Raw genomic sequence first — 26982 nt, forward strand, 5'->3', positions numbered from 1 at the left:
GCTCTCTGCAATGGGGCCAGGCCCCCTCCCTTTTTCCCCAGAGCCTCCCACCCAGCCTGGATGTGCTCTCAGTACCTCAGGGAGACAAGTTATGGATATGCAGCTCTGCTAGAGGAGATGCTGGGGAGAAGAGAAGGGAGCAGGAAGGCAGGGCAGCAGGTCTGTATAATTTTTGGTGGTGCCCAGAACAGGTCCACGTCCTGTCCTCCCCCTCACCCCACCATACACACACCTGCCTGCCTAAGGCTTTCAAGAGAGTTTGGGTGCTAGGTGTGGGCTCTTTGCCTGGGGCAGACGGTATGGGTTCAGGAGGGGGTGTCAGCACTCACTGGACACACTATGCCCAGCACCCCCACCCACAAATTCACAGTGCCCTGAACACCACCACCCTGCACCAGCACTCCACCACCCTGAGCCCCATCTTAGCCAAGACGATCAAGTATGGGGGAGGAATCAGGGAGGTGTTTGGGGGCAGCAGATGGGACTCGGACCCAAACTTTGGTGGAGACAGGCCCCCAAGCCAGGAATATTCCTGGAGCCCGAGCACCATGGGCTCATGCAACTCGCCGGCCTGCAGCAAAGCTATCATTGTGCCTTTCTCCAGTACAGGGGAGACAGACAGACACACACAAAATGTATTGCTACTGTGTGCGGCCTTGTCTACACTACAGATAACTGAGCTTAATGAAGCATTGCAGATTACTGGTTCTCATTCTCAAAATGTTGCCTCAAAGCCTCCCTGATTCAAATAGCCCCCATTGTGCCCCTCCAATAGCCATGTTATCTGGCTGCTCAAAATCAGCATCCAGGTGATCTGGCTCAGCACTCCACCCCAAGCAAGCCTTTCACCCTTAGCCCCACAGGCAGCTCTGACTATAGGAATGTTTTCCTCACTAAGATCTAACCTTCCCTAAAGGCATCGCCAACGTGCTTTTAATGTGCCAAAGGCACATTCCACAGTCATTCTGCATCTACTCAGTCTGTTGTTGAAGCGCTCCTTGCTGCTGTCCAGCTTTCCCATTTAAGGCTCCATGAGCCATGGGAGTAACGGATATGCTGGGTCTCCGAGGATCATGATGGGTATTTCAACATCCCGCACTGGAATCTTTTGGTCTGGAAAGAATGTCCCTGCTTGCAGCTTTCTGTGCAGGCCGGTGCTCCTGAAGTTGTGCATGTCATGCACCTTCCCAGACCACCCCATGTTGATGTCAGCAAAACACCCACAGTGATCTACAAGTGCCTTCAATAACATGGAGAAGTGCCCTTTTCTGTTGATGTACTCTGTCACAAGATGGTCCAGGACCAAAACTGGAATATGTGTTTCATCTATCACCCTGCCACAGTTAGGGAATCCCATTTCTACAAAGCCATTCACTATTTCACGTACATTGCCAAGAGTCATGGTCCTTCGTAGCAGGATTCGATTCATGGCCCTGCACACTTGCATTAACGAAGCCCCTGTGATCGACTTCACGACTTCAAACGGATTCACAACTGGTAGAAGTCCAGGGTTGCCAACTTCCACATTGCAATTGCCACACACTTCTCCACTGAGAGGGCAGCTCTCTTTTTGTTGTCTTTGCACTGCAGGGCTGGGATGAGCTCTGTACACAGTTCCAGGAAGGTGGTTTCTGCATCTGAAAGTTCTGCACCCACGCTCATCACCTCAGAGCTGTATAACAATGTAATCCCACCAATCAGTGCTTGTTTCCCAAGCTCAAAAGCGACGGTCCACTGTGTTCAGCTTCTCCATGAATGCCAAAAGTAATCTGGTGTTGTTTCTTTCCACGGCACACAGCAGGTCAGGTAACTCTGGTTCCTGTTCAGATTGGGAGCTCATGATATACTGCATGACCATCCACAATGTGTTCGTAACAGCGACCACAACAGTAGAGATCAGTGCAGGATCCATCTTTTCAGACAGAGGTGGCAGGTGCACAGTAAACATTGAAAAATGCCACAGAATGCAGTCGAAAGCCCCTGGGAATGCTGGGACGGAAAGAACTGCATCATGGGACATTAATTCCACACCCATGATGCACTGCGATCCACTCCACCTTCCCACTCCACCTAGCTGTGGAATGTGGTGAGTAGCACACTGAGGTAGGTACCCACAGTGCACTGCTCTCACTCTCCATGCTACAGCACCAAGTGTGGATGCGCTCTGCTGACACAGGGACCGTAGTGTGGACATGGAATAGCGATGAAATTATTGTACTTTTAGATCGTCGGCATAACTTGTAGTGAAAACACTCTGTAGTGTAGACAAGGCCTGAGACTGTCATGTGGAGCAGTGCAATGACACAAAGTTACTTACCTCAGGAGCAGGACCTGCCCCTGTGCCCCCACCACGATGTCCGGCAGTCCATCCCCCGTCAGATCTGTCCCGCCACTGACAGCCTGGCCAAAGTAGTGCAGCCTGCTGGAAAACCGTGACCCCTCGATGCGCTGTAGGGCAGAGAGCAATAAGGGATACAGAAGGGGTGAGTGTACTATATAATGAGCACTAGGAGGCACCAGAGGATAAGGGCTAGGAAAGGGGTGAGTATACTGTGTAATGGGCACCAGGGGGGTAGGCCCCATGGTGTTCCTTCAGGGCTGTGTACTGCCCCCTCCCCATAGGAGCTGGGCTCACCTGTCTGTACTGGGGACTGAGGCCTCCCTTTTCCCCATGAAAGATGTACAAGGCCCCATTATTGTCATTCTCCATGGGAGCCCCGATGGCCACATCCGTCTGTCCGTCCCCGCTGATGTCCCCGATTTCAGACATACTGGCCCCGAAGTGCCCAGACACTTCCCCCATCTGCCCATGTAGGGTCTTGTTGCAGATCATCATCATCCCCTGCAGGCACAATCCAAAAAGACACATGAGGAAAGGATCAGCACTTGCTGTCATCAGAGAGTGATCCCTACCAAGCTCCTTCCCCTCTCTCAGCAGCACAGTGTGTCCTCCCCTCCCGACTCTGGGGCCTGGGGTCAGAACTAACTGGAAGGGAAGAGTGCCCCCTACTGAGCCTCTACCCTGCTTCCTGGAGCACCTTGCCCCCTACTGCAATACTAATTGTCACATCACAGCAGTCCAGGCAAACAAGAACCCCCGGCCACCCATCTTCCCCATGGCTGCACTCCTCTTTCTTACCGGCAAGTTCATCTGACAGATATAGACCAGTCCTCCATTCAGAGGTGTACGGTACAAAGGGGCTCCGATTAGAACCAGGTCCGTGTTCCCATCTCTGTCGAGGTCCACAGAGCACAGTGTACCCCCGTAATACAAACCAATCTGGAGAGGCAGATAAGCAAACCCCTCAATTTAGTCACCTCCTGCTTCTTCTTCCACTGGGACCCTTCTCACCCTCTGGGGATATGGATTCAGTCCCAATGTCCATTCCATCCTTAGCCTCACTCTCCTTCAGTGCAGCCAGTGGCGCTATCTCTGTAAGCGTTCTTGAATGGACAGGCAGCTACATCTTGGAGGGACGGGGATGCTGAATGCTAACTGTGGTGCAATTCTTTTAAGAGGTTGGGCTATCACAAGTCAAGTTCATCACTGACTGAGCCACTGTTATAGGTTTTGTTTAGGTGGCATGTACAGGCAATTGGACTTAGAGAAATTCACTTTGTTAGTGTAGTGTGATCTTTTACAGACACTGTTAATATCACTAGTAATGTTATTTCCTTGCCTGAGTCTCTCTAGTCTAGATCCACAAAGGTATTTATGTGCTTAACCCCCTGGACTTTACTGCCTCTGTGAGCTGCAAAACCTCTGCCTGGCTGCCTCTGACCCCTGTAGGTGCCTAAACTGACTTGGTGCCTAAGTTTTTGCAGCAGAAGCTCCTTTGTTGCTGTCTCAAGTACAGGGCTTGTGCCTTTACTGTCTTACTCTAAGCATGCGGTTGCCCGGTGCCCATTTCTCCTTCCATCCATCCCAGCCTGGGGGAAGACAGGCGCTGCTCCATCTAACTCCTCCTCCTCCGGTCGGTGTGGTCAGAGGAGAAGGAACTGAACAGGCACCTGCTATTTCTCAGTTCAGTGCTCTAACCCCTGAGCTGTGGGATATTCTGATGTGGGCTCCCTCAGTCTCCCCTCTTAATATTGTTCCACTTTAATTGACTAATTAAGTATCAGTTGGGCCACAGAACATGTGCAAATCACAACCACCCTACAGCCTGAGAGATGGCAGCTACCTGGTTAAATCCTTCTTCCTAATCAGGCAAAGCCGGGATTTGAACTGGGGTCACCCATGTCCTAGTTGAGGACTCTAACCCCCAGGCTATAAGGGAAACATCTCTTGTCTTCTCCATCTGGTTTGTGAATATCTTGGCAGCTCTGAGCATGCCTATTGGATGAGACCCAACATGTGGGGTAGGTGAAGAGTGCCTGTGTCTCTCTCTCTCCCCCGCCCTCATACATCAATCACTGGCAGAGGAAGGTGCCTCTCTTCAGCATCACAATGCCCAAGTGTGACGAAGTGGGACTGTTCTTAATGTTTCCTCTGAATACTGTAGGGGTGCCTCAGTTTCCCCTATACATTTCTTAAGTCTCTAGGTGGTGGGATAAGTGGGTGTAATTGTTGCAGAGCAGAGGGCCGGTGTGTATCAATGGCCGACTCGGTCTCCTGGCAATTAATGGCCTGGGCCCTTCCCCCCTGCAAGGTGATAGCTAAAGGTGTTGGGAAACAAAGGAATCAGGTGACCTCCTGGCCCCGGAAAGGGACAAAGCAGAGGAAGAGGGGCTGGAGGGTGAGTCAGTTTGGAGCTAGCTGGGGACGAGGAGTGAAGTGCAGATGTGGGTGTCTGGCTCACTGCCCCCCAAAATGGACCCGGCTGAGGGGTCCTGTTCTCTGTACCTACAAGCTCTGTTTTAGACCATGTTCCTGTCATCTAATAAACCTCTGTTTTACTAGCTGGCTGAGAGTCATGTCTGACTGCGAAGTGGGGGTGCAGGACCCTCTTGCTTCCCCAGGACCCTGCCTAGGTGGACTCACTGTGGGAAGCACATGGAGGGGCAGAGGATGCTGAATGCTCCAACATCAAACCCAGGAAGGTGGAAGCCATGGGAGCTGCTTGCCCTGAAGACAGTCTGCTCACAGAGAGGAGACTTCATCAGAGTCCTGACTGGCTTTGTAGGGAGCAGTTCCAGAGCATCGCCCAGGGACTCCATGACACTAAGTCACTTGGTGGATTTAGGCCTCTGATGGTATCCACCTTATCAGTTCTGTCTAGACTGTAAGTGAAGGTAACAGAAGTGGGTGCAGTTCTCTAAACCAGTCAAGTTTATCCCCTACCTGAGGCTCTCTGACCAAATTGTTCCTGAAGGTGAAGCCAAACACAAATATTACATGATGTAAAAAGCTTACAGGCTTCCTCTAGCACACACTCTCTCTCTCACCCACACTCCTCTTTACCTGTAACGCTCCCCATACCTGCTCTCCCAACAGCTCCGATCCGGGTGTCCATTCCCCACCCTTGGTATCTCGGCTGAACAGGAGGACTTTGCCGGTGTCTTGGCATAGAGGGGCCCCGACCATATAGGTGCTCTGCCCATTGGCTGTGATGACCTGAGATGAATAACCTCAAAGGAAAAGAGAGACATGGGGAGGTGACATGGGAAACAGCCATACAACAGTGTGATGGGTTGGAACGCCCCGTCTGGGATGCCACCTGATGTACTGGGTTTCACTGAGCCTCTCCTGCTCCACCAGCCTGGATTTCCTCTCCCTGTTTTGCTGAATTAGGCTCTCCGGTTATGCAGCACACACGCACAGGTAGGGCCACACCCAGCGGCAGACACAGACTGAAGTCAGCTCTATGTGAGAGGACTCACCCGGAACTCACGTGCACACCCTTTGGGGAAATAAACTCGAAATAATACTGTCTTACACTGTCCAGAGAGATCTGCACAGTGCAAGATCCTAAAAATTCACCCTCTCCCTCAATGTGGAGAGAGATGTGCACTGCTTCTTGCACCCCCAGGTATGAATTGCACAAACTGGGTCTTACTATAAACAAGAAATAACTTTATTAACTACAAAAGGTAAATTGTAAGTGATTATAAGGGAAAGCAAACAAAATAAAGCAGATTACCTTAATAAATAAATAAAACCTGCAAACTGAGCATAACACACTAGACAGGTAGGATACAAATTAGCAGATTCTCACCCTGAGTGATAAACAGGCAGCACATTCTTAAGGCACAAGTTGCCTTGGCTTTCCCAGGTTTTCATACTCAGGCTAAAAATCCCTCTAGCCTGGGACCATCACTTCCCACAGTTCAGTCCTTGCCTCTCAGATATTTCCAGGTGTGTTGTTGTAGGGAGAGTGAGGTCCCACATGAGATCCCCTTTTTATATATTCTTCCAACTCACTGGAAAGCTCTTTTGCTGTGACCTGAGCCAAACAGTTCCCATTGTGTAGTGCTATCTCTGAGAAGTTTTGTATTGTACCCACTTCCTGGGGTAATCCGTGTGTTTATGTGCATTTATTCTATAAGCCATTAACACTGTTTGGCCATTTAAACATTGTACCTGAAAGGCTTCTTGTGGGTGTTGTGAACTTCACCACATGTCTCAGTAACACATACATAGCCAAACTTCATAACTTCATATAGAACGATAATACATACAATACAATGAGATTAATATTCAGCAGATCAAGACTTTTAGAATAATCCCTCACAAGACATACTTTGTACAAACCATATCCTAATTACATGACAGTGGTGAATATTAGGGTGTCAGGGTGTCACAAACAGTGCTACACAGAGATCCCTTCCCCAGAACTAAGATGCAGCCACCTCTGGGGTGAGGAGCAGGGGCTGTTTAAATAGGTAAGGGGAAATCTTTGGGTTTGTTCTTACTGAGGTAAGCATCATTCATGTCCCCAGAGGTTCTGGGTATGTTGATGAAACTCACCTTCCCACTGCTCCCGTATAGGTATATCCCACCAGACTAGTCATAGGCTCCCACCACTCCCAACTTTGGTTTCCCAGCAACTCCCCGTCCCACAGAATCATATAAGATTAGGGTGGGAAGAGACCTCAGGAGGTCATCTAGTCCAACCCCCTGCTCAAAGCAGGACCAACCCCAACTAAATCATCCCAGCCAGGACTTTCTCAAGCCTGACCTAAAAAACCTGTAAGGATGGAGATTCCACCATCTCCCTAGGTAACCCATTCCAGTGCTTCACCATCCTCCTAGTGAAATAGTGTTTCCTAATATCCAATCTAGACCTCCCCCACTGCAACTTGAGACCATTGCTCCTTGTTCTGTCATCTGCCACCACTGAGAACAGCCGAGCTCCATCCTCTTTGGAACCCCCTTCAGGTAGTTGAAAGCAGCTATCAAATCCCCCCTCATTCTTCTCTTCTGCAGACTAAACAAGCCCAGTTCCCTTAACCTCTCCTCATAAGTCATGTGCCCCAGACCCCTAATCATTTTTGTTGACCTCCATTGGACTCTTTTCAATTTGCCCACGTCCTTTCTGTATGGGACGCCCAAAACTGGATTCAATACTCCAGATGTGGCCTTATCAGTGTCAAAGAGAGGAGAATAATCACTTCCCCCATCTGCTGGCAATGCTCCTACTAATGCAACCCAATATGCCGGCCATCTCAACCTTGAAAACCAATTTCTAAAGCCCCAGGACCACTGTAGTCCCTGCCCCGGCTCTGTTACCTTTGAAGGTGCAGATCTTCTTCTGCAGCTGGTTCTGGATGCCCTGGAGGGCGTCAAAATTGTCCACCTGGAAGACGTGCTCGTTGCTGGGCTTAGAGGCAATCTCCTGGAGCTCCTGTTGGGCAGTATCACTGGAGAAGGCCTCGCCGACCTTAATGGAGTAGAGGGAGGTACAGGGGGACCAGGGCATTGGAGTCAGTCACAGCCAAGAGCCGTGGTCCAACAGCCACCTGCCCCGAGCCCTGCTGTTGCTGCGGTGAGTGTGTTTGGGGGGGGGCGCCCCCGCTGGAGCCTGCCTCATTTCACCACCGAGTTGTGTCGGTTGTACCAGCAGCAGGGCACAGGGGTCTCCTTGCCATGGGGATTGTCAGCACTCTGGGGCCCTGCATGACTCAATCTCCAGGGTGTAGTGAGGGGTGAGTGTGGGCAATGTCTCTGGGGGATGTATCAGGGCAAGGAGTGAAGGGCTGGGACCACCGTGCTAGTCTGGGTGGGTTGTGTGCAACCGGTTCAGCGGTGGAGTCAGGCACCTCCCGGTCACTGGGCCCAACATAAGCAGCAGACAAAAGGTCTAATACAGGGGTCGGCAACCTATGGCACACATGCCGAAGGCGGCACGCGAGCTGATTTTCAGTGGCACTCACACTGCCCGGGTCCTGGCCACCAGTCCAGGGGGCTCTGCATTTTAATTTAATTTTAAATGAAGCTTCTTAAACATTTTAAAAACCTTATTTACTTTCCATACAATAGTTTAGTTATATATTATAGACTTATAGAAAGACCTTCTAAAAACGTTAAAAATGTATTACTGGCACGCGGAACGTTAAATTAGAGTGAATAAATGAAGACTCGGCACACCACTTCTAAAAGGTTGCCAACCCCTGGTCTAATAAGATCCAATGGCTGGAAGCAGAATTTACACCCATTCAGATTGGAAAGAAGGTGTCAGGTTTAACCGTGAGGGGAATTAACCATTGGAGCAGCTCACCACAGGCTGTGGTGGATTCTCCATCCCTGGACATTTTTAACTCAAGACTGGCTGGTTTTCTCAAAGATCTGCTCAGGTTCCAACAGGGATTATTTGGGGCAGTTCCCTGGCCTGTGCCACACGGGAGCTCAGACTAGATGATTGCAAAGGGCCCTTCTTGCCTGGGAATCTATGACTCTAAACCCGAGTTTGTTGACGAAAGGCAGCTTACGTTGATCTAACTCTGTAAGCGGCTACACTAAAATGTACTTCCCACCCATATAACTCGCCCACTACACCGACTTCATAACTCCAGTTCCACAAGAGGCGTTGCTTTTAGGTCAATGTCGTTAGGTTGATGCAGTGTCCATATAGTCACTGTGTGGCTTACATAGCCTGAGACTCTGGCTGTTGCCCCCAGGCGTTGGGGCTTCAGCCCCACAGTGCCCAACACTGACAGTTAAATCAGTACAAGGTCCCCTAGTGAGGACGCACACCGCTGACAGGAGAGCAACGTGGACATGAAAAACTGATTTAATTACTGCGGTGGCTGTATGACGACGTAAATTAATTCGACTTAAGTGTGTCGTGTAAACTTGCCCTTTGTCTTGCTGCTGATGCCCATTTCAATCTCTTTGGCTCAGCAGTTTAAGGGAGATAAATGTCAAGTGACTGACACCAGTTTGGGGAGGATCAGAGCTGTTTGAGCACCGGGGCTGCGCAAAAAAGACTTTATAAGAACTGAGTGACTTTGCTGTTTAACTGGGGGGGGGGCTGTATCTCAGAAACCCCTTGTTCAAATGATCCCAAATTCAGACCACTAATCCTAACCTGCATCCCCACGAGGAATACCAAAATTCATGGCAACCTGAGTCAGCACATGGACTGTAGGGCAGTCAGAAAACCCAACCTTTTACTAGAAAGTACCGCTCAACCTGAACCACAGAGGAGCTCCAGCTTTCCTATAATGTCACACGTTGGCCCAGTTACAACCCAGGGGGTCAGTTCTTCTCCCTTATGTGATGGGAACCCCCTCCCCATCCCCTGTCCTTGGGCAAGGGCTCAGATCCGTACTAGTTCTCCGCACAGCCGCAACTCACCCCGATGGTGTAGCGGATGATCCCAGCTCTCTCAGCCTCAGGTATGGCATCTGAATAAGAAAGTGGGTCATTGTATTTCTCCCCATCTGTGATCACAATGAGAACCTTGGTGGCTTCATCCCGAGCGCCTCTCCCAGAGGTGAACAGCTCCCGCCTGGAAAAGGGGTGGGTGGGGAATGCATGGGAGGGTTATTGATACATAATAACACCTAGCACTTGTCCACTGCTTTGGCATTGCCGATCTCAAAGTCCTTTACAAAGGAGGTCACTGTTATTGCCTCCATTTTACCAATAGGGAAACCGAGGCACACTGAGGGTCTGTGACTTGCTCAGAAGCTCAGAGCTGGCAATAGACCCCTGGAGTCCTGGCTCCCAACATCTCCCTCCCCACTCTAACCTACTAGTGCTCACTCCCCTCCCATGGTCAGGCACAGAGCCCAGGAGTGATGCCCAGTCCCCTGCTCTAACCACTAGTTCCGAATTTCTTCTCACAGCTGGGGATAGAACACAGGAGTCCTGAGTCCCTGTCCCTTAGCTCACCTATCCTTACAGTCCATTCTCTGTGGAGTCAGCACGGGGAGCAGGGCAATACCTACACCACTTTCCGGATGGCTGTGGCCGTGTACGTCGTTCCATGAAGCTGCTCAACCCCCTGGAGAAGGTGATTAGGGTCACGACTCTTCCTGTACTCCATGAAGTCGAAGTGCAATTTAAATTTATTGGAGTACTGCATGAGGGCGAACTGCAAGGGGAGGAAGGGGAGAAGAGAGAAAAACAACCCAAGGGATGGAGGGTTAGAAAAGCAGAAATCAGACTCAATTAAAGACTGGGGCAGGCGGTCGGGACGTAGTTGGCTCTGCAGGAATTTTTTCCTGGTTTTGGATGCAAAATCCTTTACTGCTCCTGCGATGCTGCACTCTATATGATTTTATAAAAATATGCTAAGGAATGTTAACATAATGTAACTGGAATATGCTTCATGCAAAAGGTCTCTTGTAAGGTATCATTACAAAGCTTATAATCTACTGAGTGTGGCATCCTATTTGTATGTATTTATCATTCTTGTATCTGAAACTAGAAATATAAAATATAACTCTGAGGGCCTATTGTAATTGTGTAAAGTGTGGGCCATTAATGGTGGTTTGGAATCTTGATGGCTCCCATCAACCAGGGCAACTGACTGTGGATGGCTGGGAGAAATGAAGGCTTGGGGTCTCACAGGATATGTGACTATGTCACCTGGTACTGAAATCCATCTTTAACCTGGTGCTTTTCCATTTAGAAAGAGGAGTGGGAACCCAGAGAGGGACAAAGGATTCCCGCCTCGTGCAAAAGCCATATAAGGGGGTGGAACAGAACAAAAGGGGCTGTAATCAGGAGAAATCTTCTAGCTACCACCTGAGCTGGAACAGGGCTGTACCAGGTGAAAGGATTGTGCCCAAACTAGGAAGGTATCCAGTCTGTGACAGAAGCTTATTGAAACATCTGAGGGTGAGGTTGTATCTGTATTCAGTTTTCTTACTGTACTAGGCTTAGCCTTGCGTGTTTTATTTTATTTTGCTTGGTAATTCACTTTGTTCTGTCTGTTACTACTTGGAACCACTTAAATCTTACTTTTTGTACTTAATAAAATCACTTTTTACTTATTAATTAACCCAGAGTATGTATTAATACCTGGGGGAGCAAACGACTGTGCATCTCTCTCTATCAGTGTTATAGAGGGCAAACAATTTATGAGTTTACCCTGTGTGACAAAATGGCCAATGTTAGTATGGTGGGTCCTGCGCTTTCCTTAACAGGGGGCTAAGATACCACCTCTTGCCCCTGCTCTTGGGCACTAAGGGCCCCCACTAGTGGCCTGGGATGGTGGTAAAGGAGGGAAGCAGAGGCAGCCCCTCTCAACCCCTGTGGGTTCTTACCCTCTTCCCCCTTGGGTGGGGTACTTTCAGTCCTTAAACTCTGAGGAAGGGAGTTTCCCTCCCCTGCTGGGGCAGGGTCTCCCTTACTTTGGTTCTCTGATCTTTCGAGTCTTACAGCACACCTCCACGCTCCAGTCCTGTCTCCTTCTGCCTGAAGCAGGGGGTTTTATTAGGTTCCTGACAGGGCCTTAATTGACTGCAGGTCCTCCAATTAACCTGTAGCCATGCTCCCGAGTTTACAGGGAACCATGCCTTAATTAGCCTTGGGCTTATATATTTCCCCTCTCCCACTGCTCCCTGGCCCTCCCTTATTACATCTGTATAAGCTTTATACAGGTAAAATGGATTTATTCGGGGTTTGGACCCATTGGGAGCTGGGTACCTGAGTGTTGGAGACAGGAACACTTAAGCTGTTTTCAGGTAAGCCTGCAGCTTTTAGGGGACGTGGTTCAGATCTTGGTCTGTGTTTGTAGCAGGCTAGCATGTCTGGCTCAAACAAGGCAAGGTTCTGGAGTCCCAAGCGGACAGGAAAACGGGCTCAGAGGTAGTCTCAGCACATCAGATGGCAGTCCCAAGGGGGTTTCTGTGACCCAATCCATCACAGCTCCCCTTGCAGCACAGCGCCCCCTAGTGCTGCACTGGAGTATTGGGGTCAGCACTGACTGCAAGAGGCAGAGTAAATAGTCAGGGTTCAGCCTCTGCCCATTACCTGCGTGTCAGTGCTGTCGAAATGCTTCATGATCTCAGAGAGAAACGTCTTCATCTTTCCAAAGCCCACAGGTGCGATGCTGCCCGAGCCGTCGATGAGGAGCACTATGTCTGTGACATGTTTGGGGCACTCTGAGAGGGACAGGAATGAAGTACGTCCTGACTCAACTCCACAAATATGGGCAACCCATCAGAAAGAGCTAGACCAGACCTATGGCGCATCTAACCTGATATCCTGTCCCCTGCCGGCCACCCCGATCAGACCCCTCGGCCCCTCTGTCGTAACTTCATCCCGTCCCTGCCATGGAGAGGTCCTGAGAGTAGAGCATGACATGCACTGGGATGAAAAAAATACACCCCACCCGCCTCCCAGAGCTGGGGACAGGACCCACGAGTCCTGTCTCCCAGCAGCCCCTGCTCTAACACAACAGACCCCACTCCCCTCACAGAATAGGGGACAGAACACAAGGAGTCCTGACTCCCAGCTCCTAATGACATCCTGAATCAAACCAATGAGCCCACCTAGACTGGTATCCCACCCCCTATCAAACCCTGGACCCCTCTAGACCCATCTCCCCTCCACCTCCCCATGGTCTGTGTACCCACCCGTGAACCCAGGGTGTAAGTCCCCCCCCATACACACCACTGTGTCACCCCTCACCTGGCTGGGTGTCCAGGATGCGCTGGAGTTGCGAGAAGCTCTGCTGCAGAGGGAAGCAGTAGTGACTGACGTACTTGTTCTCCCCACAAGCCCGGTGCACCATGGGGCCGCACACCTGAGGCACAAGAAGGCACGGGGTCAGTAGGTGCCCCTCTGAACAGAGCACTGAGGGTGGGGAAGAGAGCCTGATGCCTGATACCTTCCCCCGCACCCCATGGATAGGCAGGGCAAGGCCCTGCGAGGGCCAGGGCCTTCTTGGGGCACACGGGACCTCGTGACCCCAGGTCCCAGCACCTAACTCAGAGAGATGACAGGGGAGACACATGGGGGCATCACCTGCTTACCACACTCCCTGCTATAGCAGTGTCCAGTCACTGTTGCCATGGCAATGTCACCCGCTTGCCATGCTCCCTGCTATGTCCATGCACAGTCACTGTCGCCATGGCGGCAACCCAGTTACAACGCTTCCTGCTACCTCAGCACAGTCTCTGTCACCATGGCAACATCAGCCAGTTGTCTCCATCCCCCACAACATCACCTCACAATCACTGCAGCCAAAATGAGGATACCTGGCTACCACCATTCCCCACTGCATCATTGTACCACCCCTCCATTTACAGGAGTTACCAACAGCCCTTGCACAGTTATCATGTAGTCATGGGGACGTCACCCAATTGTCACCTCTGCACCAGTCACACTGACACCACCCAGTTACTACCATCCATGAGTAGTGGGGTTTTGGGGGGAGGGGGAGCTGTCCCCTGGAATGATGAGGGAGAAAATGTCAGACCCCAATCCCAGAACCCATTTCTGCTGGGTGTGGTACCTACCAGGAACTGGGAGCCTTGGGCAGCCAGAGACAAACTGAGGGACATGTACATGGCATCAAGGGGCCCTGAGAGGGGAGAGATGCAAACCAGGCTGAGTGAATAAACTCCATTCCTGTCCCAGAGCGGAGGATATAACCGAGAATTCCTGACTCCCAGCTATAACCACTAGACCCACCCCCCAGCTGGGGATAGAACCCAGGAGTCCTGGCTCCCAGCCCCATCCCACCCCCGCTTTAAGCCACTAGACCCCCCTTCCCTCTCAGAGCTGGTGACAGAACCCAGGAGTCCTGGCTCCCACCCCAATCCTATTGCTGCCCCCCACAATACAGGGTGCCCCTACTCTGGATGGGGATCTCCTGGCAGCGTCTGGAGTCCGGGTCGCACTTGTAGACTTTGCCAGTTTCATTCACGTTTCCTGTCTGCAGTGAGGCCCCGACGATCAGCCTGTGGGGAAAAAGTATGAGGGGCTCAGGGGATACCCCACACTGCCAGGGGACTGAGGCACAGGGGAGGCAGCACAGACAGACATGCCCCTCAGCGTTGGGCACAAGTCATGTGGGGTCCCATGTCCGGCCCTTACCCCCCAGCGCTGGCATTCCCGAACTGCAACACACTCTGCCCAAACCCCTCAGCTGCCTCCTGGAAGGTGATGGGTCCTTCCACGTCCACGCTGAATCCATGGCTCGGTGCCAGCACTGCAGGGTTAAACAGTCTCCAGTTAGAGCTTCCCCTATGAAGACCAGGCCAGTGGTTGGGGCTTTCTGGCTATGGGACTGAATTCCAGCCTGCTACTCTAACCCACCCAATTCCACTCCTCTCCCAAAGCCAGGGATAGAACCCAGGTGTCCTGACTCCCAGCTCCTCACCACCTGCTCCCGGCTGTCTAGCCCTCAAGGGCTATTTTATGTAAATCATTCCCCACATTCATTTGCATAGTGCCACTGCCAGACACTCCCAGAATAGGGCGCTACCAAATTCAAAATCCATTTTGGTCAATTTCATGGTCCGAGGATTTTAAAATTCGGAAATCTCATCATTTCAGCTCTTTAAAACTGAAATTTGATAGTGTTGTAATTGTAAGGGTCCTCACGCAAAAGGAGATGTGAGGGTGGGGTGTCGAAAGGTTATTGGGGGGGTGTATCACTGCTACCCTTAGTTCTGTGCTGCTGATGATGACGGCACTGCCTTCAGAGCTTGGCATCTAGCCAACAGCCATTCCTTTCTCGCCGCCCAACTCTGAAAGCAGCACAGAAGTAAGGGTGTTACTACTGTGACCCCTCTAAAATAACCCTGTGACTCCCCTGCAACACCCTTTTGGGTCAGGACCCCCAGTTTGAGAAATGCTGGTCTCCCCCATGAAATTTGTATAGGATTAGGTAAACGCACATAAAAGACCAGATTTCACTGTCTGGGACATATTTTTCGTGACCGTGAATTTGGCAGGGCCCTAATCATGAGTGGATTCCGCGCTGGTGAATGAAGTCTTAGATTTATCTCCATCTGCTTTCCTGATGCTGATGCATAGCGGATGCGCTTCCTGAATGGACAGAAGGGACAGATCAGTCTTCATAGATTGATAGACTATATGGCCATGTAGCCAGTGATTTTAGTTATTATTCACTTGTTGTTTTGCATTATGATTATGTTATATCATATATATTCATTGTACATTAACTAGAGTTAATTTGTAGGATTAAAAAGTATAAGATAGTTCCTCTAAATACTGAACCAAGTACTAGAGATGACTAAGATAAGCTGAAATGCAAGAACCTGTACATTAAAGCCTGCAAGACTTTGGCTTAGCTATTTTAGGCCTTGGAGACAAGAAATGATGACATAAGTGACTGAAAAATAACCCGATGCCCAAGACTATGGGAAAAGAGGTACCAAGTGATAATATTGTGCAAAATTACCCAGAAGATTAATATTAGATCATAAAAATACCATAAAGGTGCATCTGTCTCAGACATGTGTCTTAACCATGGGATACAGCTTGTGCGTCAATGTTAATGAGAATAAAGGGAATTTACCCAGCTTATAAAAAGCTGGGGCCCATTAAGTTTCCAGGGGAGGGAGACCGACCAATAAGGGAAAAGAGGGTGGACACTTTTATGGACACACACAGAATGTAGGTGTAGACAGAATCACAGTATAAAAAGGGGATGTCCAGAATGGGAAAACTGAGCTCCCTCTGGGAGACTCCAGCAAGAACCATCCCTCTACTGATGATCAAGTCATGAGAGACCCATCAGACCCCAACACTATTGTCAGGGATGCGAGTATAACTACATTTGTAAATTGTGCTTAGGTCGGTGTAGAATTTCCATATGCTCGGGTAATCATAATTAACTTTAATAAAACTTATAGAATAGATTAGACCTTGTACTGGTGAATTATAGATGGTCATTATCTTTGGTCTTTACGTGTTCCTAGAGACTAATTTTCAGTAACAGAAGTGACTTTCACTCTGTTAAGCTTGAAACTGTAGGCACCAGAGCTGAATCCACGGTGGTGTCACACCACATTACAAAATGTACTTAAACTTCCACACAAACTGCCACGTTGCTGGGCTTTACAAAAATGAGACAAGCCATTTACAATGCACACTTCACTTCTCTACAGAGGAAAAAGGACAGTAAACTATCTAAACTCCTACATGCCACAGGGGGCTACAACAGTGGTACCCTCAACTCACCTAACAATATTGTTAATCTATCCTACCACACACTTAGCCCAGCCAAAGAGTCTGTCCCATCTCAGGGACTCTCATTCTGCCACACCACCCCCACAAACACAATACAGTTCTGCGGTGATCTGGAAGCCTACTTTCATCGTCTCCGACTCAAGGAAAATTTTCAACACACCACTGAACAGTGCACTGACCCACAGGAACCCTCCTACCAACACTACAAGAAGAAGAACTCTGCGTGGACTCCTCCTGACGGTCAAAACGACAGACTGGACCTCTACATAGAGTGCTTCTGCCAACGTGCACAGGCTGAAAGTTTGAACAAACAGCATCACTTGCCCCATAACCTCAGCCATACAAAAGGCAACGCCATCCGCAGCCTCAGAAACAACTCAGACATTATAATCAAAGGGGCTGACAAAGGAGGTGCTGTAAAAAAACCACCCCTGAGCGACATAAGCTTTGCCGGCATCAGTGGTAATGTGCAGAAAGAGATGGCGGCAGAAGAGCTTCTCCCACCGACATAGCTGCCGCCGCTCATTGAGATTGTTTAATTACCTTGACCGGAGAGCTCTCGCCCGTCAGCATAGAGCGGTTACACAAGTGTTCTTACATTGGCACGGCTGCATCGGTACAGCTGTGCTGCTGTCAGATCGCTAGTGTAGACAAGGCCTTAGATTGTCTAGTGTCAACTTTCAGCCATTCGATCATGTTAGACCTTTATCTGCTAGATTAAAGAGACCAATGTTAAATATTTGTCCTCCTCATAGCCACTCAGGCTGGGATTAAGTCAGACCTTAACCTTCCCTTAACTAGACTGAGCTCCTTGAGTCTATCACTATGAGGCAGGTTTTCCAATCCTTTCGTTAGTCTCCTGGCACTTCTCTGACCCCTCTCCAATTTATCGACATCCTTCGTGAGTCAAAGCTGAGTCCCTCCAAACTCATGTCACACACAAAACACCAAACTGTCAGTGGATGGCTACACTGAACCCCAACCACACAGGGAAGCTAACTCTCCTGATGCAAAGCTCCCCCATGGGACCAGCTGGGAGAAGGGAGTGAGTGGGGAAACCCCTCCCCAACAGCTGTCCTTCCCCATATCCCCCACCTCCTGGAGACAGGAAGCCAATCAGGACTTCCAAAGTAGGCAGCAGGGCCAAGAGTAATTGTGGGAGAGAAGTAGGGATGTAATAATCTCTCAGGGTGGCTCTGCTCTCCTCTCCCACCGCCTGCGCCATCCCTGCAAGCCCGGCCCTGGGAAGCAGAGTCCCCTGCTTGGAGCTGCCCCCTTTAGGTTTGGAGGCAATAAAGACTCTCAAGATTTGCAGGAGAAGCAAATGTGCGGAAGGTGGGCTGTAGAATTGTGGGGATGGTGGGCGGGGTCAGAAAATTATGGGTCTGGCTGGACAAAAGGGGTGCTGGGAGAGTGGGGGCAGGCTCCCCCAATTTCCCCTTCTTAGGCCTCATCTCCCAGTGTGCCTCAAAGCCCCAAGTCTGGCATCCTTATTCTCAGCCACCACAAAGTCTGCCCTCCCCCAGGCCCTGCGAGGTCCCAGCCTCACAGACAGAGCAGATGTGACTTTGAGGCAGGAGGAACCTGTGGTGGCTTTATAGCAGGACTGTGCCAACCTCGTCCACTTCTTGCCCACCAACCCCATCCCCAGCCCACATCCTACCAAGCACACATGCCACATGGAGAGGGAGAGTCACACATGCCCCCATGCCCTCCCAAAGCGACCCAACAAATGGCCACATCTCAGTGCCAGGTGAGCAAATCGCTGTACAAACAGCTCCTATTCCCCACCCCAGAAGTGGCTGCATCCCAGCGCTAAATAATTTCAGGGATTCCATGCTAGCAAAATATGGATTTCATGTTCATTATACCATGTTTTGATGTGGTATTTTCTAATAAAACAACCTCCAGGGAATGAGAATTATAATCCAGTGTCAAAACAGAGCCCTCACCTGCGTGTGCAAATAGATCCACACCAACTTTAGACCACACCCTGAACTGTTCATTGCTTATCAACATAGCCTCTTTTACTCTGTTTAGGTTGGCACCGGGGGCCTGTTTCACACATTTTAACAATTTCTCTCTCTCTCATTGTTCATTTGTGGCCAATACCGTATCTCTCCGGCTCTGCACTTACATTTCTCCATGTACAAGCGTCTTTCATGTCCTCTTGTGAGCATGTCAGCTTGGATCATGTTGATATGTAAGGTCTTGGCCACCTGATGTTAATAGCCCTGAATACCCTCTATAAACTCCCATCATTAGCTGTAGCCTCAGCAAATTCATTCCAAAACCTTTCTGAGACTGAGCACCAGACCCCACACCCCTCTCAGAGTTGGGGATAGAGCCCAGGAGTCCTGACTCCCAGCTCATTCAAGCTTCCCTTTTGTCTGGTCCTTGTGGGTCATTTTACATGAATCATACCATGCATTCATTTGCATAGCAGCAGAAACTCCCACATGAAGCCTAAGTATCATGAACAGATTTAGCAGTAGTGAATCTCTTGCTGACCCGGATTCATAGGGGGAGGCAGGGAACACTTTCTGTAGGGTAGCAGGGGCAGATCAGCCTTCATAGAATTACAGACCATAACGCCAGAAGGAACCGCTTTGAGTCTGACTTCCTATGTAACACAAGCCTGCTTGAACCAGACTGGAACATTTAGAGAAAGATCCAGTCCAGTGACAGGGTGTTAGACCCTCAGCAGGGGCGTTTTTACGGGATGGGAGAACAGGCAGATACTGGACACAGTGTTGCTATATAATACTTTAAATACTTTTTATGGTTTACAAAATGGATCTTATTTACTTTACATTTATACACCAAACATACTATACCAGAGCCCAGTAGTTAGACGTTTTGATGGTTAGTTGGGGTTTAGTTTAGTTACAAGGTGCAGGGAGTTTACAAGTACCACACCATATATAAACAGGGCTTTGGATTATTGAAAGATGTTAAATTGCAAATATGTGAAGTTTTTATTTATAATTTACTTTGTGATGTTATTAGTTTTTTGTTTTTGTTGTTTTGGGCCTTTACCCTTTGTTTTAAAGAGACAATTTTGGGCAGGCTGCCATGATCCAACACACGCCATTTTTAAAAAAAATGTATATATTTTTATAGCAGTTCCACTGGTGTTATTTCTTTATCTGCTGATCCTTCATTTTTTCCCAAGGACATAAAGTTATTTGGTACAAATAGGTTTTGACCACTTAACCTTTAAGTTCTTGCCTTGGTTGCCAAAATGAAGGTCATGGACTCAGTTTTCAAACACACAACAGCCACACTAAACCCCCATGGCCTATAACATATTATATAGATTTATAGGTTTTTTTATATCCCAATACTCCCCATGTTGATACATGATTAATACCATTAATTATTATATTACTTTATAATTTTGCAAGCCATTTAATTTTATATATTATTTGCCTTAGAATTTTTGTTGATTTTTTTATTTGGCAGTATAAATATAACATAACAAGGGTTAATAAAATTATTAATACAAATAGTATAACCTTAGGATGTAACATTAAATTTGGAAAAGCTGTAAAGCTTGGAAGACCATTTTTTAAAAACATTATAATAATGGTGGACTGTTAATTTTTGGGGTGGCTTTTTTAAAATTTTAATATTTGACCATTGTGGACTGGAAGGTTTACTTTTTTTAAAATGATCAGATTTAGATATAATTCACTTTGTGATGTCATTAGTCTTTTGTGTCTGTCGTCCTTAGCCTTCACCCTCTGTTCCACAGAGACAGCCCTGGGCAGGCCACAATGATCCAAGATGCACCATTTCCTCCAATTCTTATACATTTTTATAGCTGTCCCACTGGGTAATTTCCTTATCTGCTGATTCTTCATTTTTTCCCAAGCTGTTTTGTATGTAAGCAAAGTCAGAATGAGCTCTCCCCCAACATCTGGTGGTGAGCTGTGGAAAAGGATTTCAGGGGCTGATTTCATGCGCATGGGCGCACCCACCCTGCCTAGCATGATGGCACTGCTTGCCCAAATGGTCACTTTGGCTGCTGTGGGATCCCCCGTCTCTTTGTGATTGGGGCAGGAGTAATAAAGTGCTGTTATCCTGGTTATGTGAATCAAGGACAGAAGAACTGTACTTGGCATTTTATGACTGAGGGACTCACCCTCAACTAAGCAGCACTTGCTAGGCAAAGGACATGGGTTACAAAGCCCAGGGAATTGAGAGAGAGAGAGAGAGAGAGAGAGAGAGGCAGAGGCAGGCTGGGGACAGATATTTGTTCTTGGCACTGTGGGCCCTCTTTGAGGTCTGTAAAGACCACTTTCATCCCTCATTTCTCCATGGTGTAATAACAAAATTAAGTTTGACTCAATTAGGAGTCTTGTTACATACTGCAGAACTAAAGTCACAGATATGTAGGTTCAACTAAATAGAACCTACTTTGGGCTGTGTTGGGGGGTGCTGAAGACATATTGGTGAGCTAGCAGGATGGCTCGCGGAGAGATGTAGGCAGCTGGAGGAGAGGACTGGAGTAGACTCCCACAGAGAAGAGTGGCAATCATCTGTTGAGGGCTCGAGCAGCAGAAAGCGTGAGGTGTCTCCATGCCTTCCCCCCATTTCAACCCAGGCTGGGAGATGAACTCTGTAGATGAACTTCTGAACTCTGGTGCTGCACTGACCAAGGACAGAAACTGTGGGTAGGGTGACTTTTAGGTTGCTGGACTTAAAACCCTGAGGGGAAAAGGACACTGCCAAACTTACTGGGGGGGGGGCAGGGGTTGAGTCTTTTGCACATGCCGCATCGTTTCCCTATTTATTAAAAGGCTTTTGCTTCCCTCAGACTCTGTGCTTGCGAGAGGGGAAGTATTGCCTCTTAGAGGCAGCCATGGGGGTGGTATGTAATTGTCCCTGGTCACTGGGTGGGGGTTCAAGCCGGTTTTGCATTGTGTTGTTGAAAAGGAACCCCTAGATACTGAACCTGGCCCTTGTTGCTGCCAACTTAGATGGGCAGAACAGTTACATGTACAAATAGGTTTTGACTGTGTGACCTTTAAGTTTTTGCTTTGGTTGCCAAAATACAGGTCATGCACTCAGGTTTCAAACACACAACAGCCACATTAGGCCCCATAGAGGATATCATATTACATCCCAACAAGGGAATCCACCACGACCCTTGGTAAATTGTTGCAGTGGTTAATTACTCTCGCTGTTAAAAATGTTGTGCCGTATTGCCAGTCTAAATTTGTCTAACTTCCAAGGCTTAAGCTTGTGTTAGACCTTTGTCTGCTAGAGCAGGGGTTCTCATCTTTTTTCTCTGAGGCCTCCCTCGACATGCTATAAAAATTCCGGGGAGGGGGGGCAGAGGGGCCTTGGGCACAGGTGTAGTTTGACTATTTTTGGGGGGCATGGGGGACAGTGGGGCCCAAGCCCCACATAGCAGGTGGGGGGGCTTAGCTCAAAAAGTTTGAAAACAGCTTAGGGTGAAGGAAGAGGATAGTTAGGGGCTGTGTGTGGGCAGGGGATAGCTCATGGTGAAAGGGGGTAGAGGGGTTAAATCAAAATGCAGGGAGGGGGGTAGCTCAGGATCCGGGAGGGAATAGCTCAGGGTATAGGGAGAGGGGTATTAAGGACTGTGCTGGGGGGATGCCCCTGCAGTCCCTGTTCCCAGAGGGGTCTGCCAGCCATGGACCTGGGGCTCTTACTGGCTGCCACTGTGGGAGCAAAGGGGGCTCGGAGCTTCAATCTAGGGCACCAGCAGGAGAGGCAGGACCACTCCTGCTGCTGCTGCCTGCTCCATGCACCATCCACAGCAGCGGTCTCACATTGCCAGGCTCTGGCTTCCCACCTCTGACCTGCCTGGGGTGGGGAGTGGGAGGTGTGGAGCTGCCCTGGGACTGCTGTGATTTTGCACTACAGTTTGGGCGAGGGACAATGCCCCCATGTCCCCAATTCTGCCCCTGTGCTCAGGGCTTCTGCCCCACAGGGAACACCGGAGCTGAAGGATTCAGTCCTATGCCTCCCCCAGTTTCAGCCCCGTAAGGGGGGATATTGGAAATCAGAGCTTCAGCCCTGCAGCTCCCCCCATCTCAGCCCTGCAGGGGGATGCCGGGGATTGGGACTTCTGCCGCAGGGCCCCGTGGCCCCCTTGAAAGGGCTTGTGAACTCCCTGTGGGCCACAGACGCCCGGTTGAGAACCGCTCTGCTAGACTAAAGAGTCCATCATCAAACATTTGTTCCCCAGGTAGGTTTTCATAGACTGAGATGAGCACGTCTTAGTCTTCACTTCATTCATCTAAATAGTGATAGATCCAGCGCCTTGAGTTGATCAGGCAAGTTTTCTAATGTTTTAATCATTCTCATGGCTGCTCTCCGAATCCTCTCAAATTTATTAATATCCTTCTTGAAGTGTGAGCTCCAGAACTGGCCACAGGAGTCCAGCAGTGGTCATGCCAGGACCAAATAAAAAGGTAAAATAACCTCTCTGCTCCTACCCCAGATACCCCTGTTTATGCATCCAAGGATTGGCCACAGCATTGCATGGGGAGCAACTTCACCCAGGCAGTTCTTGTTATCTCTGCTGATTCTACCACTTAGTGCAGGGTCGCCTGGTAAGCTTGTGTCATGGGAGCCACAGCTGAGACCCTCCAGCACTATAGGGGGACCAGATATGGGGCAAAATGGGTCTGGGTGGGTGGGTGGGGGAAAGGAGCTTAGATGGCATTCCCCATTCCCCCCCCCCCCCCCCTTTTCAGCCCCCATCTTCCTGTCTGTCCCCCCTGCCCAGCCCACCCCCCTCACTCTCAGCCACCCCAAAGTCGGCCTCCGTCCATTCCCTGACGGGTCCAGGCCTCACAGACAAGAGACATGACCTTGAAGCAGGAGAAAGCGGCTGTGGTTTTACAGCAGGACTGAGCAATTGCAAACACTGCATCCACTTCGCACCTGCCGGACCCTCCCCCCACATCCTACCAAGCACACACACCACAGAGAAAGGGAGTTGCACGTGTGACCCACTCCCATCACAGAGAGTCTGGGGGTGGGGGTGGGGGCGGGAAGAGAACAGAAAAGAGGGCACTAAACCCAGGGGTCCTGATTACCAGCCCTCCCACCACACAAGACACTAGAGCTCCATTCCTTTCCCAGAGCCAAGTCGTCCTGATGCACAGGCCTCCTGCTGTAACCCACCAACCCCACTCCTCTCCCACAGCCAGCCAAGGATAGGACCCAAAAGTCCTGAGCCTCCAGCTGCCCCCATTCCCCTGCTAGAGGGTTACTCGCTGGGCACCCATGTGGAGGAGTCCTGCTTTCCCCAGTCCCTCTGATTGGCACTTACCTGCGCACAGGTAGAGGAGCAGAGGCAGGGGGTCCATCCTGTGATGGGTGAGGGGTGTGTGTGGAGCGTGGATGCTCTTGTAGGACGTGTGAGGTTCAAGGGCACTGCCTGGAGAGGAGGCAGCAGAGCTCAGAGGAAAGAGAAGTGGTATCTGAAAAGAGAAACACTGCCAGGGGTGGAGCAGGGACTCAGGGTGTTATAGAGTGGGAATAGAATGGAGAAGAATGGGAAAAAAGCCAATTACACTGAAACACCCAACTAGTCAGACACACACAGCTGTATGGAGACTGATGAAAAAAAACAAAATGACTAAACACCCACACCCTGAACTCCCCCATACCCCTCCATGCCAGTGGTCAGCTAGACATTTTCCACCCCCCCCCCTTTGTAAATTCAAACATCCCTCTAGTTTCAAATCTTGGGGAAAATACTGCACACACACCTATCCTGAAACAAACACACAACCAGACAGACAGACAACTGGACAGACAGACACAGACACACACAGCTACATTGAGAGACAGATACACAGTTAGAAACAACTGGAGTGAGATATGCACACAGCTGAACAGACACTCTTACAAACTCAGGGCCATCCTTGGGCACACGCAGAATATGCAGCTGCATAGAGCAGGGCACCTGAAAATTTGGGGCACCCCTGGGTCTTAATATCCACCCATCCACCTCCTCCTATGCCTGTTTTATGGCAACTGCAGCCTGGTGAGTCTTCCTCTGGAGGGGATCTAGGCCTTGTCTACACTAGCAAGTTGGAGCGCATTAAATCAGCCCTGGGCGCCATAACTCCTGAGGTGTCCACACTGGCAAGGCATATAGAGTGCCTGGAACCTGCAGCTGGAGCGCCCCTAGAAACCCACCTCCATGAGAGGCATGAAAGTTTCTGCGTCCAGGCTGAAGCGCCGCAGTGCCAGTGTGGATGCCCTGGCCTATTACTGCGCTCTGACTGGCCTCCAGGATGTGTCCCACAATGCCTGTTCTAGCCACTCTGGTCATCAGTTTGAACTCTACTGCCCTGGCCTCAGGTGACCAACCATCAGACCTGTCCTTTAAATTATCTGGGAAATTTGAAAGCACATCTTTCCAGGCAACCATGCCTCCATGCGCCAGGTGATCCCCAGCAAGATCCCTACTTATACAGCCCAATAGGATGTTGGCCTTCTTGGCAACAATTGCACACTGCTGACTCATAACCAGCTTCTCATCAACTGTAATCCCCAGGTCCTTTTCTGCAGAATTATCTCTCAGGGTTTGGAAAGAGCCCAGCACTCCAGTGATCTCTGCTGCTGATACTGTGCTGAAGGCTGTTGACAAGTTCTGCTATCTTGGAAGCGTACCCTCCTCCGGTATAAACACTGTTGATGATGTAATTGCTCGATTAGCCAAAGCCAGCGCTGCTTTTGGAAGATTGACCAAACGCCTATGGAATGATGCTGGTGTTAAACTTCATAGGAAGGTGGTAGTTGGTCAAGCAGTTGGACAGTCACCAGTTGTCCTGTTATATGGTCCATGACTCTGATCCATACATCGCTCCACATTTTGAAACTTGATCAGTTCCATATGCGCTGCCTCAGGAAGATTGTCCATGTGAATTGGTGGGACAGAATTCCAAACACAGAGGCCTTTTAGCTGTGTGGTATCATGGGCACGGAAGCAATGCTTATGAACAAATAGTTTCTCTGGATTGGTCATGTTATGAAGATGGATGACACGTGGATACCGAAGATGGTCTTCTACTGCCAGCTTGTTTGTGGAAAACACTCCTTTGGTGGTTAGTATAAGCCAGTGGTCCCCAACATGGGGCCTGTGGGTGCCCGCCAGGGCATGTATGTGCACCCATCTACTGGCTGCTGGACTGCTAGGGGCAGATTTTCATACAATTCAAGCACATGTTAGCACAATTACACACTCAGGTGTGTAAAATGCAAGTGCAAATTGTCAATTCTGTTGTTCCTTTATGCGTGTTATTGCAGTAGTTAATTGGGTGATTACAGATGCACTTTGCACAGATGACTGCACCCTACGTCTAATTGCAAATGGAGTTCTAGGGCTACATATATCTTCTGAAATACAAGACCCAACACCAAATTTCTTAACAAGAACAGCATAGGTAGTTCCCACATGGATTCTTATTGCTTTAGTTAACTTCTACTGTCCCAACATGAGAACTGGAAATGCCATCAGAAATTATCTTCTGCATCTTTCAGTTTCCAGGCCGCTTACTGAACATTAGATCAGATAAGCCACAGTAGATACCTCCTGTCACTCAGGCCCTCTCTATGGTGTAGCTTCTTGCCCTAAACTATTTCCACCCTTGATACCATGGGTCACAGCCAGTGAGAGGCGCATTTCTGAGAACTCTAGAGGGGACAAAGCTCCAGGGACTCCAGGTGTTGTTACCACCACATCATCTGAATCTGCTCACAGCAGGATCAAGCTCCACCACCTCTTCCACCAGAGCTGCTGTTGTGGCAGCCACACCAGGGCTAGATCAATTCTCAGTCCAGACACCAGGGCCCCTTTTGAGTGTGGGCCTGGTGCCAATTGAAACCAGATATTGGTGGCAGTTCAATCATGGGAGGTTTCCCACCAATTGCCAGAGTAGATGCTGCAGACATGACCTCTCAGCTCACCCCCTATGAATACTGACTTACAGGTTTAGCTCTTTACTTGCTCAGCCACTTTCACTGCAAATTTCAACACCAACATCTTGGTGCTCCATCATGTGGTGTTCCAGCAGATGGGCAGGGGTCGGTACATTACCTGCACTGATTTTTGTTGCACGATGCTTGCAGAGCATGCTGGAAAGAATTTTTAAAAAGCAATTCGTTTACCAGATTTTAAGCTAAAGCTATTAGCAATTCAGTCTGTTAGATGCAGACGTGATCATTCCCACTAGAAGGCTAGGCCAAAATACTCACTGTGGGCAGATTCTAGCACCCCTCTCCCCACACATTCTGTAGTTCTCTTCCTCTGCAGGGAGAGCCATTGGAATGATTGATAATTTTTCTTTTTTACAGAAACAATCTGGCAATTCTGACATGATTTCATTAAATGTTGTGTTTGTCATGGGTACACAGGCTTGGTGCTC

At 49.4% G+C, this 26982-nt stretch overlaps 2 protein-coding genes across 2 annotated transcripts in view; both read right to left on the reverse strand.

Moving 5' to 3' along the window:
- The window catches only part of LOC117876238 (integrin alpha-D-like), a 79192-nt gene extending 54988 nt beyond the window's left edge, over positions 1 to 24204 (reverse strand). The window contains 13 exon segments of the mRNA XM_034768188.1: positions 2318 to 2448; positions 2636 to 2842; positions 3140 to 3280; positions 5423 to 5571; positions 7673 to 7823; positions 9740 to 9893; positions 10336 to 10481; positions 12368 to 12498; positions 13028 to 13142; positions 13858 to 13922; positions 14198 to 14301; positions 14438 to 14552; positions 23877 to 24204. Coding sequence (XP_034624079.1) covers positions 2318 to 2448; positions 2636 to 2842; positions 3140 to 3280; positions 5423 to 5571; positions 7673 to 7823; positions 9740 to 9893; positions 10336 to 10481; positions 12368 to 12498; positions 13028 to 13142; positions 13858 to 13922; positions 14198 to 14301; positions 14438 to 14552; positions 23877 to 23913 — 1646 coding nt within the window. The 5' untranslated portion in view covers positions 23914 to 24204.
- The window catches only part of LOC117876234 (integrin alpha-D-like), a 116145-nt gene that overhangs the window by 10033 nt on the left and 79130 nt on the right, over positions 1 to 26982 (reverse strand). The gene's annotated exons all lie outside the window — the stretch shown is intronic.

The sequence above is a fragment of the Trachemys scripta genome, chromosome 4, assembly GCF_013100865.1.
Source record: "Trachemys scripta elegans isolate TJP31775 chromosome 4, CAS_Tse_1.0, whole genome shotgun sequence".
Lineage (NCBI taxonomy): Eukaryota > Metazoa > Chordata > Testudines > Emydidae > Trachemys > Trachemys scripta.